This window comes from Heterodontus francisci, chromosome 17 (assembly GCF_036365525.1).
Source record: "Heterodontus francisci isolate sHetFra1 chromosome 17, sHetFra1.hap1, whole genome shotgun sequence".
Lineage (NCBI taxonomy): Eukaryota > Metazoa > Chordata > Chondrichthyes > Heterodontiformes > Heterodontidae > Heterodontus > Heterodontus francisci.
The window spans coordinates 13467620-13485631 of NC_090387.1; the positions used below are offsets into that span (position 1 = coordinate 13467620).

The following is an 18012-nucleotide window of genomic DNA, read 5'->3' on the forward strand; positions in this document are numbered from 1 at the left end:
CACTCAGAGCACCATGTCTGAACACTCGAACTATGCTGCCTGCTATTTTATACATCACAGGTGTTAACTTATTTGATGGTCTATAGCAGAATAAAACAAGAGCATCTAGCACAGCAATCAGCCAGTCTGGGTGGTCAAGTCTGTTAACTTGAATCAGGGCTGACATGAGACAATCAACTCAGCAGTCAAATAGAGCTTTACAACACAGGAAGAGGCCATTCTGCCCATTGTATCTGTGCCAGCTCTTTGTGACAGCAATCCCCATGCCCTGCTCCCTCCCATAGTCCTGTATATTCCTGTGCCTCAAACGCTGTTTCGCTCTCAGGTTAAAAGATGTAATGATCTCTTCCCCATCTCCGCCCTGTTGCAAAGCATCTGCAAGCTGCAACAACACTCCATTCTAAGATATATCTTGCCCTGGCATACTTAGTAGATTACTACATGCTGCGAGGGAACAAAGGGCTCGAGCCCTGCTGGGTTGAAGGCAAGATAGCATTCGTTCACAACAGAATATTAATTACATCTATTTATTGAGCAAGTGTGGTCCTGAATCGGTGCACCAAGGATCAAATCAGAAACGGCCACCATGAGTCAATAATGTAGAATGTTCACAGGAACTGCAAGTCAATAAGAGCGTGACAGAAAAAAACATAGCGAGATGGTTTCTGGAGTGAAAGTAGCAAATCATAAAGTCCAAAATCACCCCCAACTTAAAAAGCTCTAAGGAAACAATTGTATCAGTTAGGATGTCTCAATGGACCTTATGACAAGGGATATTTTTGTTTGCATAGTACCCTCTCTGCAGACAATTGTTCTGACCACCTTCCTGCGACACTTCTTACCAACTTTTAGTATTTGAGAGTACAGGAAGGCAGATGTATATCAACAGCCTGACCCAGAATAATGACCAACTGGGTAAAATGCCCTATTGTTAATGTCCATCTTCAATGGCCTGTCATCTGCGCATTATTCAGGGCGTTGAGAATGTTGAATTCGGAAGCAAATGTAATTAGAAGATAAATGGCTCCAACTGGCTTGAAAGCAGAAAATTGAATCAAAAAAACAATGCATTTGAGTACAAGCCGAAGTGGGCGAAACATTTTACCACAGGCAGCCTCGATCCTAATTCTAGCAGAACACTTTTCTGGGCCACTTTCTCTAGAATACTGAGGGGTGGCATGATAGAGGTCTTTAAAATTATGGAGGAGTTCAGTAGGTTAGATGTAGAGAAGATATTTCCAGTTGTGTGGGAGTCCAAAACTAAGGGGCCATAAATATGACAGTCACTCTTAAATCCAAAAATAATTAAGGAGAGACATCCAGAGAGGGTGAGAATGTGGAACTCGCTACCACAAGAATTAGTTGAGGCGAATAGCATAGATGCATTTAAGGGGAAACTAAATAAGTACACGAGGGAGAAAACAGATTATGATGATAGGATTAGGAATAGTAGGAGGAAACTGATGTGCAGCACACACTCCAGCACAATCAACTAGGTAAAATGACCTGTTTCTATGCATTGGAATTCTACATAATGCGCCAGTGTTTGAATTGGGGAGAAGCTTGGAACTCACTTGCACTCTCTTTCCCCTTCCCAAGGCAGCTCATTAAGTTTCCACATTCAAATATTTACCATTGACCTTAGTATAGGGCTTCCACTTGTAGTACCATCCCCTGAAGGGCTTGCTGTTGTATTCGGCACATTGCTGGGCTCGAAACAGAACGCTGTTGAGTTGACAAGCCTGAATGTTGCACATCTGATAGATCCGACTGGAGCCGTAGCAAAACTTTCCACCGTACAGAGGCCTGAGGAATAGAAAAAACACATGCCTGAGGGACACTCAAGTAATTCGATGTTTTAAATGGAACTGTTAAACACAGGAAAGCTGAACATCCATAGCCATCAATATTTAATTGGTCATTTTCTTTAATGTTACCAATTCTCTACCCTATCCTGGTGGGCTGGAGATTTGGTTTCCCCAGTGCCAGCTACCCTCCTGTACCTCATCCGAAGGACCATTACTCATGTGTGAAATGAGATAATGTATACATGGTTGACTGCACCACAACAAAGCTTCATCATCTCATTTTTGTCAGCTGTGGCTCAGTCGGTAGCACTCTTGCCTCCTGAATCAGAAGGTTGTGGGTTCCGGTTCCTTTCCAGGGACTTGAGCATAAAATCTAGGTTGAAGTTCCAGTCCTGTATTGAAGGAGTGCTGTGTTGTCTTTTAGTTGAAATGTTGTGCCAAGGCCTGTTTGTCCTCTCAGATGAGTCGAATGGAACCCAGGCAGAGATCAATGAAGAACAGGGGAATTTCTCCCCAGTGCCCTAACCAACATGCTGTTTGTAGGAGATTGCCGAATGCAAACTGGCTACCCTGCTAAAATCATACAGCACAGAAGGAGGCCATTTGGCCCATCACTTTGGCAGAGTTATCCAATTAATCCCTCTTCCCCCATACCAATGTCAGTTGTTCCTTTCAAGTATTTATCGGATTCCCTTTTGAAAGTTACTATTGCAGCTGTTTCCACGATCCTTTCAGGCTGTGCATTCAGATCACAACAATTCGCTGTGTAAAAAATTGTTTCCCCATGTCGCCTCTGGTTCTTTTGCCAATCACCTTAAATCTGTGTCCTCTGGTTACCAACTCTTCTGCCACTGGAGACAGTTGCCTTTTATTTAATCTATCAAAACACTTCATGATTTTGAATACCTCTATCAAATTTCCTCCAAACATTACAACAGTAGCTACTCTTCAAACGTACTTTATTGGCTATAAAATATTTTGGGACATCCTAAGACCTTTTAATTCACCATATAAATGCAAGTTTGTTCTTTTCACCTGATGGCAGCAAACACATGTCCAACAGGAGCCACTGTCCAAGTAAGGCTGGAACTGTTGACAGTTTTCCTCTGAGGGGGTTAAGGGGAGCAGTATACTGAAGAAGAAGATAGGAAATATCTTGGGGGTGGGGGAGGGGGCACGGGAGAAGATAAATGCTTTCCCAATGTGACATCGAAGTAAATATGTTAGCATCAGACAATAGTCGATTTGTTACAGAAGCCTTTTGGACTTTCTCCTTTACAAAGGACTATTTCCAAAATACATGACTTATTAAAGCTTCTCTCACACAGCGCCCACACACCCCTGGGGCAAACCTTAAATCATTCCCTAAGGTTGACTGAACAGATTTTATTATTACGATATTGGCAGTTTTCCAGTTGCCCGAATACAGCTGTGCAGGAAGCCAAAGACTCCCACCTGGGCTCAAACACAAGGGCTAACCTTCAGAAAGCTCAAGATAGAGATTAAATATATTGGCATGCTGTACTATTCTAAGATGAATTCAAAGATATGGTCAGGCACCCATTTTCATCATCACTTTATAATAAATATTTCGAGAGAGAAAATGTACAAGTGCTGTTCATGAAATCACTCTCCAGCAAAGCACTCTAAAGTAATGAACTGCTGCACCTCCTCCAGTTTTACCTCAGATAACTACAATCCATAGCTTTACACTCACGTTGCTGCAGGAGTAGACTCCATTAGAAGGAATGTAATTTGTTAAGTAAATGTGCTGCTCCATTGCTGAACCAGTAAAGGATCACCAAGATCCCAGGTTTGATCCCTGATCTTCCTGTGCTAATTCATCTCAGCCAAGGTAGCAACTGGGCTTCTCTAGTCAGGGCTCGAAATTCCACGACTAGAGGATGAATGGGAAACAGGAGCGTGAGAGAAACAAAAATTTGGTGGGGTTCATGATCACTATTAAGAAAGAAAGAACTTCCATTTATATAACGCTTTTCACGGCCTCAGGATGTCCCAAAGCGCTTTACAGCCAATGAAGTATTTTTTGAAGAGCACTTGCTGTTATGATGTCGGAAATGTGCACAGCAAGCTCCTGTGATAATGTCATAATCTGACTTTCAAGTGATATTGATTGAGAAATAAGTAATGGCCAGGACACCAATGAGAACTCCCCTGCTCTTCTTTTGAAATATCAACATATAATCTTTCAGCCTATCTGAAAGGCAGAAAGGGCCTCAATTGAACATCTCACCCAAAAGATAGCACTCTCCAACACTTGCTCAGTACTGCACTGGCCATCCACCTACATTGTTGTGCTCAAGTGTCTGGGTGAGAGTTGAACCCTAGATCTTGTGGCTCTGAGGTGAGAGTGCGAGCCACTGAATCACAGCTATCTGGCAGGAGATTGCTGATTACCTATCTTTGGTGTGTGACCTACTAACTGGTAGGCAAAGAGCCTTTCTCTGACCCACTTAAATAACCTCATATTTGATAGCACTCGTTGACCATGCAGATGTCAAGGAAGGGCAAGACTGGTCCTGAGCTGTCTAATAGCCTTCTGAGACTCACACTGGGGAGTGGGGTGTAGTGTTGGGGGGCGGGAGGGGGGGGTGTGACACAGAAAAAATGGCCACATTGGCAAGGTGCCCGAGCGTGATAGGGCTTGTGAAGCTGGATCTCACTGGCTTCAGATGAGAGAAGAGATGTGAAAATACAAGATGACAGACAGATTGAATCAGCTGTGGTCCATTTCTCTCTCTCTCTGTCATCTCCTGGAGGTGTTAGAATTGGAACAGAAATTCTCCTCTTTACAAAGAAGAGCTGAAATTGTACTTTCTTTCTGGATTTCGATATCAATAACTTTCTATTTACAAAGACAGAGTTTTTTTGGGAGTAAGTGGGAACACTACATGAAGTCGCACTTTCCTGATCACAAAGATTGTGAAAATTTTGTACAATGACTTGGAACTCATTGCCTACAAGGGTGATGAAAGCAGAGATGATCAATGATTTTAAAAGGAAATTGGATGGGGACTTGAGGGGAAAAGAACTTGCAAGGTTACAGGGATAGAGTGGGGGTAGAGGACTGACTGGATTGCTCTACAGAGAGCTGGCATGAACCCAATGGGCCAAATGGCTTCCTTCTGTGCCGTAATGAGTCTATGACTCTAATCAGCATCATTCTTGAGTCAATAACAACTTTCATTGATATAGCATCTTTAACATAGTAAAACATCCCACGGTACTTCACAGGAGTGTAATCAGTCAAAACAAAAATACCGAGCCAAGGGGTGAGATATTAGGACAGGTAATCAAGCTTAGTCAAAGAGATAGGTTTTAAGGGGTGTCTTAAGTGAGAAAAAGTAGAAAGATGGAGAGGGTTAGGGAGGGAATTCCAAGAGCTTCAGGTCTTAACAGCTGAAGGCATGGCCACTAATAGTGAAGCAAAGGAAAGCAAAAATTGAAGGAATGCAGAGTTTACAGAGGGCTGAAGGTGATTACAGAGATAGGGAGGGGCGATAGATAGGGAGATCATTATCTGGAAATGTTTTTCACAGTTTGACAGCAAATTTTTAAACTTTAAAACCTCATTGCTGAAGTTATTTTTGAAACTTTCATAACTGCTAGATATTCAAAAGGGGGTAGTGTTAGGAGGTCAAAGAAAGGCCCTCTCTCCCTAGTTAATAACCAGCTACACAGGATAGCATATCAACAGCCTCCTCTGAACACACGTGGCAAAATGTTGTTTTACATTAGTGCTCACTGAGTTCAGACTGTTAATGAGCACTGTGCCTGCCCACAGAGTTAGAGCATTTGCATTACTACATCCTCTTATACTGTTGGAAGAATGGTAGACCCTTTGAAATGGTGCTGTTGGGGAAACAAAGCTGTTTTTTGCCATCTAAATGCAGAGACCTGGTACAGTAACACCAGTGTCCCACAATCTGAACACCAAAGTAAAAAGATTGAAACTATTAAACATCAAAAGCAGCAGAACTGGGTCAAACAGTGTGATTGTGAACATATATGTGGAATGTGACAGAGAGAGTGTGTGATAGAGTGGGAGTAGGAGATTGAGAGAGAGGAAAAAGTGTGCATGGGGGAGACAGAACGTTGTGGGGGTGGCGAGAGTAATTGGGGGAGAGAGAGAGAGAATGATTGATTGGGGGAAGAGATAAAGACAGAGAGTGATTGAATGAGGGGAAGACAGTGATTGAGGAGAGTGTACTTGATTGATAGCAAGCCAGTTGAGCACACATCTGCCAAGTATCCTACTTATCCAATATGCTGAAAAGAACAATTGGTAGCTATGGGAAGATTCGTCTCTTGCTATGATGCAACACTTCCCCACAGATGTATTCATTAAGTAACAATGGAATATTTATGAGTCAGAGTAAGTAACATATGAGCTTTGTGAAAATGCCAAGCCAATTGATCTGTCTCACTTCCTGGTTAGCCATGGCTCAGTGACAACATTTTAGTTTAGCCAGGAAGTTACAGGTTCATATTCAACTCCAGAGACTTGAGGCACATAATCCAACTGGACACTCCCAGAGCAGTACTGTAGGAGTGCTGCATTTTGGAGGTGCTGCCTTTCAGAGATGAAATTAAACTGAGGCCCCGTTTGCTCTCTTAGGTGAATGTAAAAGATCCCATGTCACTAATTGAAGAAGACAGGGGAGTTCTCCCCAGAGTCCTGGTAAATATCTGTCTCTCCACCAAGAATAGGATTCAGGAGGAAAACCCCTAGCAAAACTGGAGTCAACCAGAATCAAAGGGAAAACTTTCCACTGGTTGGGGTCATACCTAGCGCAAAGGAAGATGGTTGTAGTTATTGGAGGTCAATCATCTCAACTCCAGGACATCACTGCAGGAGCTCCTCAGGGTAGTATCCTGGGCCCAACCATCTTCAGCTCTTTCAGTTATAAGGTCAGAAGTGGGTATGTGCAGTGATGATTGCACAATGTTCAGCACCATTCACTATCAGATACTGAAGCAGACCTGGACAACATCCAGGCTTGGGCTGATAAGTGGAAAGTAACATTCGCACCACACAAGTGCCAGGTAATGACCATCTCCAACAACAGAAAATTCAACCATCTCCCCTTGACATTCAATGGCATTATGATCGCTGAATCCCCAACATCAACATCCTGGGGGTTACCATTGACCAGACACTGAACTGCAGTAGCCATATAAATACCATGGCTACAAGAGCAGGTCAGAGGCAAGGAATCCTGCGGGGAATAACTCACCTCCTGACTCCCCAATGCCTGTCCACCATCTACAAGGCACAAGTCAGGAGTGTGATGGAATACTCTCCACTTGCCTGGATGGGTGCAGCTCCAACAACACTCTAGAAGCTCAACACCATCCAGGACAAAGCAGCTCACTTGATTGGCACCTCATCCACAAACATTCACTCCCTCCACCACCGATGCACAGGGACCTCAACCACCAAGAAGGACAAGGATAGCAGATGCAAGGGCACCCCACCACCTGCAAGTTCCTCTCCAAGCCACACACCATCCTGACATGGAACTATCTCACCATTCCTTCACTGTCACTGAGTCAAAATCCTGGAACTCCCTTCTTAACAGCACTGTGGGTGTACCTGCACCACATGGATTGCAGCGGTTCAAGAAGGCACCTCACCACCACCTTCTCAAGGGCAATTAGGGATGGGCAATAAATGCTGTCCGAGGCAGCGCCGCCCACATCCCATGAAAGTATAAAAACAAAAATCGCTAAAACAGATGATCTGCTCATGCATCATATTGCTCTTTGTGGGACCTTGCTGTGTGCCAATTGGTTGCCATATTTCCTACATCAATAACTACACTTCAAAAATGCTTCATTGGCTGCAAATTACTTTGGGACATCCTGAGGGTGTGAAAGGTGCTAATATAAACACATGTCTTTCTAGTTCTATTTCCTTTTTTCAACCGGTTTCTCTTTCATGGTCCAGTCTCTCCAATTTACATAAAATGTGAATATATTTTACAAGGTCTGATGGACAATTCCTTAACAAGCAGTAGCAGCAAGACTCTGTTAGCTGGAGTTGCAGCTGACAACATTTATTAACCTGCTCTGCTTTGCTTGGCAACAGATCAGTTCGTCCATGCTTTGCTCTGTAGAAAACCTGCTGTGAAATGATTATTTGAAACAGCTTAACTCTTCAGACTCATACTTCCATTCTAGTAAGTTTTAAAACACCAGCTTTGCAGAATGCTCCATAGTACCAAAGCAGGCTGGTGACCTAATGCACTGTAACACGCTTAGGATCAAACCCAGGACTTACTGCAGATCTCAGCCTTGTTGCCATGAGCAGGAGCTGAGTGGAGGCTGCATACAGAGAAAGAAACATACAGAAAGAAACACAGGTACTGCAGGGATCGGTGCTAGGACACCAACTATTCACAATATACAATAATGATTTAGATGAGGGAACTAAATGTAATATCTCCAAATTTGCAGATGACACAAAACTGGGTGGGAGGGTGAGTTGTGAGGTGGATGCAGAGAGGCTTCAGGGTGATTTGGACAGGTTGAGTGAGTGGGTTAATGCATGGCAGATGCAGTATAATGTGGATAAATGTGAGGTTATCCACTTTGGGAGCAAAAACAGGAAGGCAGATTATTATCTGAATGGCTATAAACTGAGAGAGGGGAATATGCAGCGAGACCTGGGTGTTCTCGTACACCAGTCGCTGAAGGTAAGCATGCAGGTGCAACAGGCGGTAAAAAAGGCAAATTGTATGCTGGCCTTCATAGCGAGAGGATTCGAGTACAGGAGCAGGGATGTCTTGCTGCAATTATACAGGGACTTGGTGAGGCTACACTTGGAATATTGTGTGCAGTTTTGGTCTCCTTATCTGAGGAAGGATGTTCTTGCTATAGAGGGAGTGCAGCGAAGGTTTACCAGACTGATTTCTGGGATGGCCGGACTGACGTATGAGGAGAGATTGAGGCGGTTAGGATTATATTTGCTGGAGTTCAGAAGAGTGAGGGGGAATCTCATAGAAACCTATAAAATTCTAACAGGACTTGACAGGGTAGATGCAGGAAGGATGTTCCCGATGGTGGGGGAGTCCAGAACCAAGGGTCATAATCTAAGGATACGGGGTAAACCTTTCAGGACTGAGATGAGGAGAAATTTCTTCACCCAGAGAGTAGTGAGCCTGTGGAATTCGCTACCACAGAAAGCATTTGAGGCCAAAACATTGCATGTTTTCAAAAAGGAGTTAGATATAGCTCTTGGGTCTAAAGGGATCAAAGGGTATGGGGCGAAAGCCAAAAGAGACTACTGAGTTGGATGATCAGCCATGATCATAATGATGGGCAGAGCAGGCTCGAAGGGCCGAATGGCCTACTCCTGCTCCTATTTTCGATGTTTCTATATATAATATTTATGTATAGAGAGAGAAATGCAGCACTAAGCCATTATTGTGTCACTCTGAACACTTTCTTTTCAAGCTATATTTGCAGAAGCCTTAAAGTGTAACACCTACCATTCCATAAATCGGACGAGTGATAATCTGCAGAATTGGAGAACCCAAGATAAGAGGTAGAGATAGAGTTTGGTCGACAGCTAGAATGTTCACTGGATGCCAAGATAAACTACCTTTAAAAGATTCTTCCTACCCTCCAGGTGAGACACTCCTTCTCTGTAAATAACCTATCAAGTGGCCCTGCTGTGAACTGAAAACTGGCGAGAGTTTATTTCCTTATTAAACAGCATGTTTAACACCTGATGAAACAAATGTGTGTCATTTGGTAATTTGTTTTTAAAGTATTAGGAACATGGGAAAATAAGGAACAGGAGGAGGCTCATTGAGCCTGCACTGCCATCCAATTAGATCATGGCTGGTCTCGACCTCAACTCCATTTACCTCCCTTTGCACCATGTCCTTTGATAGATGTTTGTTTGGTAACTATTAATCTCAGTCTTGAAAACAAATTGATCCAGCGTCCACAGACATTTGGGGGAGAAAGTTCCACATTTCCATACCCTTTGTGTGGAGAACAGATTACTGATTGCACCCCTGAATGGTCTTGCTCTAATTTGATTATGTGCCCATGTTCTTTATTCCCCCATCATTTCCTCTCATCTACCCTATCAACCTTTAACATATTAACGCTTTGAGCAGATCACTCATAATCTTCCATTCTCGGTACATTGTATTCAATACTTTCAAACTGTCAGGCATTATGGAGAATTAAGACTGCTTCTCCAATAATAATCCTGCCATTCTTCTCAAAGTAGAGTACAAGATAGAGCATGCTTTATTTTACTTAAGACAAAGTATTTATCAAGGTACCTACAATTGTATCCCAGGTCTGGCTGAATCTTGCCTAACACAGCATATAATCATTTTCATTTTTTAACCCACTGCTCACACAGTCATTCATCCAAACTAATTCTAATTGCGTTCTCGTTCATCAACTTTGTAGTTTTGGTAACTGTAGCTTAGCAATCATTGTTAGCAACATTAGTGGACATGTTCGTATGACGTTCCTTTGTCTGCTATTGAAATGAGCACCTCCCAGATTCACGACTCAAACACCTAGAAGGACAAGGGCAGCAGGCACACAGGAACACCATCATCTGCAAGATTTCCTTCAAGTCACACACCATCCTGACTTGATCCTGACTTGGAACTATATCAGCTGTTCGTTTATTGGTGTTGGGTTAAAGTTCTGGGACTCCCTACCTAACAGCACTTTGGTAGCACCTCCACCACATGGACAGCAGTGGTTCAAGAAGAAGGCCCAGCAACACCTTCTCTAGGGCAACTAGGGATGTGCAATAAATGCCAGCCTTGCCAGCGACACCCAGATCCAGAGAATGAACTTTTGTTTCAAAAAGAGGCTTTTATTTCAAATGGGTTGACGCCTTTGATGGAACAAATTTGCAGACAACACAAAACATTGAGTTGCAGTGGAATTAGAAGAGACAGCTCAGAGTTCACAGAATGAGCTGGACAAGATATGTAAGTAGGCAGAATAATAGCAGATTAAACAATGCAGATGACAGTAGGAAGGATACATGGACAACACACATTCCATATATGGTGTTGAAATAACTAAAGATGAAGTTGGAAAAAACCTTGGAGTCTTGATGGATTTCACTCAGTGGCTCCGACATTTATTCGGGGCCTGGAAGAGGGTGGGGTGGGGGAGGGGTGGTGCTGTGGTGTCTTTCAGCTGGAAACATGGAAGTAAGGATTTCCCCATGTTCTTTGTTCCTCCACCACAGGAAATAATTTCTCCATCTTTACCCGATCAACCTTTAACATATTAACACTTTGAGCAGATCAGCCATAATCTTCCATTCTCGGTACATTGTATTGGATACTTTCAAACTGTCACACATTATGCAGAAATAAGACTGATACTCCAATAATAATCCTGCCATTTTTCTCAAAGTAGAGTACAAGAGAGAGCATGCATTATTTTGTTTAAGACAAAGTATTTATCAAGGTGTCTACAATTGTATCCCATGTGCCAAAATTAACCACAGAACCTCTATTTTTTCAACAGGGAAGGGGAAATCAGACATTGCGGGGGTCGGATCATGTGGAGCAAGCTGGTTGGACCTGCGGGAAATTCTCCTACTCCTCCTGGCCCACAAGCAGTGCTGAAAACACGCTTGCCTCATAGATCCAGCCATTCTTGCCTCCTTTCATTTGCTGGAATTCACAAAGCCTGGGAATTCTGGTCTCTGATAAAAATAAAAATTCAGTTAAAATGAAGGCATGCAGCATCCTCAAAGGATTTTAGCGACCATCTCACCTCCTGAGACATCCCCCCCCCCCCCCCCCACCCCCCAATCAGTCTCTGTCTAAACCAGGCGTGGGCAGGTTGTGGTAGGGTTTGAGAATGTTACAATTTTTACCATCCCACATGCCCCACATCCTTCGGGGTTAACATTTCCCCCCCCACCCCCCCCCACTGCCCCCAGCATGTATAAACAGTGCAGAGCAGTAATCAATAAAGCCAATAGAATGTTGAACTCCATAATCAGAGCAGTAGGGTACAAACCAGAAGAAGTCATGACCAAATTGTACCATGTTGCAGTCAAAACCACAGCTTCAGCAATGTGTCTCTCTACCCTCTGAGAAACAAGGGAGACATTCAGCCACCGGAGGCAGTGCAAACAAAAAGAAAAGGTCACAATTAATGCTGATCCCCAGACTCGGATGGCACAAGTTATTTAAAAAAGACAGGACAACGTGGTCTCTGCTGCCTCGAAAAGTGTGTCTGCGAAATGATCTTGAACAGCCAAACAAGACCGTAAATGATACAGTGAACAACAACAACAACTTGTATTTATATAGCACTTTTAACATGATAAAAGTCCCAAGGCGCCTCACAGGAGCATTATAAAACAAAATTTGACACCAAGCCACATAAAGAGTTATTGGGGCAGATGGCCAAAAGCTTGGTCAAAGAGGTTTTGAGGAGTGTCTTTAAGGAAGAAAAAGAGGTAGAGAAGCAGAAAGATGTAGGAATGGAATTCCAGAGCTTAGGGCCTAGGCAGCTGAAGGCACGGCTACCAATGGTGCAGCAATTAAAATCGGGGATGCTCGACGCCAGGATTAGATAAGCACAGATATCTCAGAGGTTTGTGGAGCTGAAAGAGATAACAAAGATAGGGAGGGGAAAGGCCATGGGGGGATTTGAAAACAAGGATGAGAAAAGTAAATCTGAAACATTACTTTAAATTGTCAGAGTAGGAAAAGAGGACACAGACTCAAACTAATAAAAGGCAAATTTCGGACTGAGTAATCAACACTTGCAATGGCAGGTAGAGTGGAGCCTGGAATCATTTAACTGGCAACTGCAATGGAAGGACCTTTCAGTTATTCTGGATGGGTGAAGTAGGCATCAGAATGGGCTTAGTCTTTGAATATATACACGACAGAGATCAATAGATTTCTGGATATTAAAGACCTCAAGGGATATGGGGATAGTGCGGGAAAATGTCGTTGAGGTAGAAGATCAGCCATGATCTAGTTGAATGGTGGAGCAGGCACGAGGGGCTGAATGGCCTTCTCCTGCTCCTACGTATGGTTCTAATAAACTTCTCTTCTAAATCCACCATTTGCAGCACACGATCTTAATTGACCCCAATCCCTCTACCAATGCCCGATGCTTTGCAAACAATATTCTTTTAAAAGTAGAAGGGAAAGCAAGATAAATGGGACTAGTTGAGCTGCTCTTGCAAAGAGCCAGCAAGGACACAGTGGGCTGAATGGCCTTCTAAGCTGTAACCATTCTATGATTCTACGGCTGTTTCCATCGCAATTATTTGGAATGGCGGACAAGGAGGGATAGATACACTTATTAAGAGTCTGTTCACTAATCACCAAGAGCAACTTCTAGGATGACAACATTGCAGCAAGTGGCAACCACAATTTCTTTAAAGGAAACAGTCTCCATGAAGTGAAAGACCAACCCTTTGATGTAGGTTAGGACCTGTGTCTTTCTCACTGACAAGAAGAACAGGTGAAACAATAAATATTTTAGAAATGCGTATCTCTCTTGTTTTTTCTTTGGTTCCTCTCAACTTTCTCCTCTCCTTTTCTGAAAAATCTGAATGTTGCTTGGGTCCATTGCTGGCTGCACCCCCCACCCCCCCCGACAAGTGTCTATTCTTTATGCTCAAGTCTAGATACACCTGTAACACAGGCTATTCAAGCATGGAAGGTATTAGAGCCTACACATGTCCTCACCTGACATCTAAAAATACATACTTATTCTAGTAGGGCCAGAGTTTAGGGAATTAAACTATTCATCCTATACTATAATCACAATACTAATGTTAACATGCCAACAACAATCTTGCATCTGCCTCCACTTCTTGTCAACTTTCCCCACTATAAATTCCTATGTCAACATTTCTATTGGAAACTGATTATATACAATTGTCACAGTGTAATTACACCCTCCGTTTAGAGGGGCTGTAGTGTCACGAGTGGCAGGAAAGTGTTATTACAATGCGACAAGTTTGTGCACATGGTCTCTGTCTTTTGGTAATTTATAATGGAGGTTAAAAAAAAAGGACAGAATGTATGGCAAAAAACAGGGACTGAATCACATCTGTATAGGCTGGTCCAATTATACCCCAGCTTCTAAACCCTAGTCGTCTGAAGAAGACACTTGATCTTGATTACCAGTAGACAACACCATGACGGGATCAACTAGTATAAGTAACACACTCCAAGTTACAAGGTACAGTAATCCTGTATGTGCGTGTAAAGAGTTTTCATTTGTATAAAGTCTTTCACAACCTCAGGAGGCTCCAAAGTGCCTTGCAGCCAATGAAGTACATTTTTGAAATGAATATTTTTGGCATGTAGGAAACGTGGCAGCCAAACTGTGCACAGCAAGTCCCCACAAACTGCAATGAGATAATAACCAGATATTCAGTTTTAGTGACAATGATTGAATAGTTGAAAATTGGTCAGGACACTGGGTAGAACTCTCCTATTCTATTTCAGAAGAGGGTTGTGGGATCTTTTACATATACCCAAGAGGGCAGACAGGGCCTCAATTTAACATCACATCCAAAAGACGGCACCTCCGACAGTGCAGCACTCCCTCAGTACTGTGCTGAAGTGTCAGCCTGTCTTATACACTCAAGTCTCTGGAGTGAGACTTCAATCCACAACCTTCTGACCTGGCAGTGAGAGTGCTACCCACTGAACCATAGCTGGCATTGCAGTACCATGTTGCAAATTTCTCCTTTATCTTAGCCCATGGGTGCAGAGGCCAATGATATTTTTAACATTTGTATTACACAATTGCTTTGCACAGACTGGTAGTTGCGCAGGAAACACCACAGCTTTCAAATCATCAGAAATTATATCTGCACTGTACCTAAGGGTGCGGTTCCTCTCCCCATGAATTCCCAAAGGATTACTATACTTCTGCCAATTTGACATCTTTACGTTTCTTTTTAATTAAATCAGATACTCTTGAACCTTGGCATCAAAGCTGTCTTTTCTATGTTCACTGATTAATGTTTATATGAAAACACACGCGCACACACACACACACACCCTAAACATTTGAATACAGAATCAAACAGCACTGTGTGTTGGTGCCAATACCCTGTGCTCCCAAACGCTTGCCAGCAAATAACAACACAAAATGCAATGTTGGGTGGCTGCCGCTCAGTAAATGCTGTAAGAGAGGTAGAATAGTCCCCTCTACGATCAGTTGGATATGGCTCCTGGGGTCAGCTGGTTCAAACTGAATGAGTACAATGTCAGGCACAGCAACAATAGTGAGGAGCAATCATGGCACCAACTGTTGTTTATGAACAGACACACCCACTCCTGACATAAAGCACAGATGGGATATAAACTTCCCTCTCTGAGGAAACAGCTGGATTAAAAGAAGATTGTGCCAATTTTCCTTACTTTGGGCTGTTGCAGTGTCTTTCCCTGTAGTTTACTCCACCATCACAGGTCCGGGAGCATTCCGACCAGTCTGACCAGTTGGACCACTGACCGTTAATAGGCTTGGGCCCGTCGTCTCCATATTTCAAGCACTGACCTCGCCGACACCACTGTGATGATAAAGGAGTTATAAGCTTGAGCCTGTGACTACTTTCTAATGCTAATCTTTTGCAACCGCTTGCAAATACCCGTAAACGCACAGTTCCCAGCAGCAAAGCTGGAAAGAAGGCAGGTGCTGTGTTAGGGATCTGGGACAGGTGGATTCTGTCCTTGCCTGTGTTGTATAGAGTCCCAGATCTGTTCTCCAGGCTAGGAGTCTACCACTTCCCAACAGGGAGGGACTGAAGATCAGAACGTGAGGGGTACCAGGGTGCCTTCTCTCAAATCAACAAATCAGCTCACCGCAAAGCAACATGAGCTCAAGCTCTGTTTCGCTTAGCTACGAGCCTGGTTTGCAAACACCTTGGCCATGCAACAAGACCAAGTAGCTCACAGCAATAGCATTGAAGTAACATATCTCTAAATAACAGATAGCAAGGAAATTTAGCTCTCCTTGCTAAGTATCCCTAAACCTTGGTTTGTAAGGCCAGCACTTCAGTTCACAAGCTAGACTGTCCAGCTGAGCTGGAGGCGGCAACACACATGAATGACAATTCCTTTTGTAGTTACATTTCGCTCCACCATTTCTAACCTTTACTAAGAGGATTAACACTTGACATAATAAGGGGACATTAACCGATTGATACCAGCTGAGATGATCGCATTGGCACTGACCAATGTTTATTCCTGACTGTGGAGACCCCCTGTAGCAACAAAATTATAATCATGTGATAAATTTTGAAGTCCGATTGTTGCAGAAGATAGAGATATGGTATAATTAACATTTGCAGCTAGAGCTTGGCAGGGTGCCAACAATCATCTTGTGCCATGAGTTGAGAGGTGTATTGCACCATGCAATTTATCATTTAACATTTCCTCCAAACCTACATCTATACACTCTACACAAAATATCGAGCACTAGGCTATAAATCTCATTGAGGGGTTTAGATGTTGATATGAGTCTCAAGGGCATCATCTGATCTTTTGTGTAAGAATATGGACATTTTTTCTTTTAAATAGATATTTAAATAGACTTCAATTTTCTTCCCTCCTCTCCTGAAGGCATTGACTCACACTGGAATATGGCCAATGAACTGTTAAACAAAGCTTACAGGTGAGGTCTTGGCCCACACTGCCTGGCACATGCAACTGGTGCTCTTCAAGATTGAGCCCTGGGGCAACTGAAGCCAGTTGGAAATCATTCAAATCAACGGAGATGAAAGATCGAGAAGGAAGTGAACTTTCAAGGTCTGTAACACAATGGAGGTGGGGGTAAATTAAGTCATTGGGCCATCTGGGGAGCAACAATGAAGTATGGTTTAGAATGGGTGAGATGGTTCCATTTTGATTTTTGTTCTTTTACCTCTGCCAAGGGTGTCATGACAGACCTGAAAATCTGAACACACTCCATTAACAGAATTTAATCTGGACTTGATTACAGACAGAAATGCTGGTGGTGCAGACTGTACCATCTGATGCCCATGAGCCACTCACCTTGTTGGGTCCACAGACTGTACCCTCTGCAGCTGGCATGAACTTTGTTTCACATCTGTGGCCACTCTTATGGCACCAAAGCGCTTTGCAAATGTCCTACAGTGAAACATAAAAACAAGAACTGCTTCAAGAAAATTGCATGCGTTCCCCTCCCGCACCAGAACTGCAGAGATGTCCTTGCCACACCACCTCACCCACCCCAATCTTGACCTCCCCGCCTTCAGTGGTCAAATGTTTAGGAATGGCATTTGTTCCAAATTGAGATCCACAGGACAGATCTGGATGAGGAAGGTCATTCACACCAGCCTAGCCTAGCTCAACCATTCATAAAGAAACTATATCAGAAGACTATGCCAGTTTGGTTCAGTTGATAAAATCCTTCTGAGGCAGAAGTTTGTGGATTTAAGCCCCACTGCAGCACATAACCAAGGCTGATATTTCAGCAGAATACTGCAGTGTTAGAGATGCCACCTTTCTGCCTGTTTGTGGCGCATGCAACTATAAAAGATACCAGACCATTATCAGAAGAGAAGCATCGGACTCCCCCGTATCCTGGCCAACTTTCTTCCCCTCAACTAACACCACCAAGAACAACTTAATAGTTACTACACCTCTAAAGTAATTCTTTAGATGTAAAGCTTTCTGAGGATGATGATAAGGAAGTCATTAGATGCAAGCTCTTTATTTTTCTCAGTCCATCACGTTTTCCATTGTCCTTTAAAAATTATCCTGGGGCTTTTGACTCCACTGTCCAAGTCTAAGACACTATCAAGATTGAAAAGCATATAAGATATATACCAAACAGCGTCGCTGAGTGACACCAAACTTCTATTATACAAGCCTATAGATTGTAGGTGGATGGGGAAAACAGAAGAAGATGAGGAAAACTGAGTGGTAAGGAATTGCATGGTGCTGAAGTCCAGGCAACGGCTGAGTTGAGAGCACAAGAGAAAGGAGGGATGGCTTGTATTCCACTGCTCCAATTATATTTTTATTTTTTTTAATTTTAAGATACAACACTGAAACAGGCCCTTCAGCCCACCGAGTCTGTGCTGACCAACAACCACCCATTTATACTAACCCGACAGTAATCCCATATTCACTACCACCTACCTACACTAGGGGCAATTTATAATGGC

The 18012-nt window shown here is 43.1% G+C and overlaps 1 protein-coding gene and 1 long non-coding RNA gene across 2 annotated transcripts in view; one reads left to right on the forward strand and one right to left on the reverse strand.

Annotated features, from left to right (window-relative positions):
- The window catches only part of adamts18 (ADAM metallopeptidase with thrombospondin type 1 motif, 18), a 283431-nt gene that overhangs the window by 123177 nt on the left and 142242 nt on the right, over positions 1-18012 (reverse strand). The window contains exons 9-11 of the mRNA XM_068049080.1: positions 16874-16969; positions 15242-15390; positions 1634-1806 (exon numbers count right to left, since the gene is read on the reverse strand). Of these exons, the coding sequence (XP_067905181.1) occupies positions 1634-1806; positions 15242-15390; positions 16874-16969 (418 nt within the window). The remainder of the gene's footprint in view (positions 1-1633; positions 1807-15241; positions 15391-16873; positions 16970-18012) is intronic.
- LOC137378722 (uncharacterized) lies at positions 8119-11418 on the forward strand. The gene is made up of 3 exons (XR_010976642.1): positions 8119-8194; positions 9288-9462; positions 11355-11418. It is a non-coding gene; the product is annotated as an uncharacterized lncRNA (long non-coding RNA).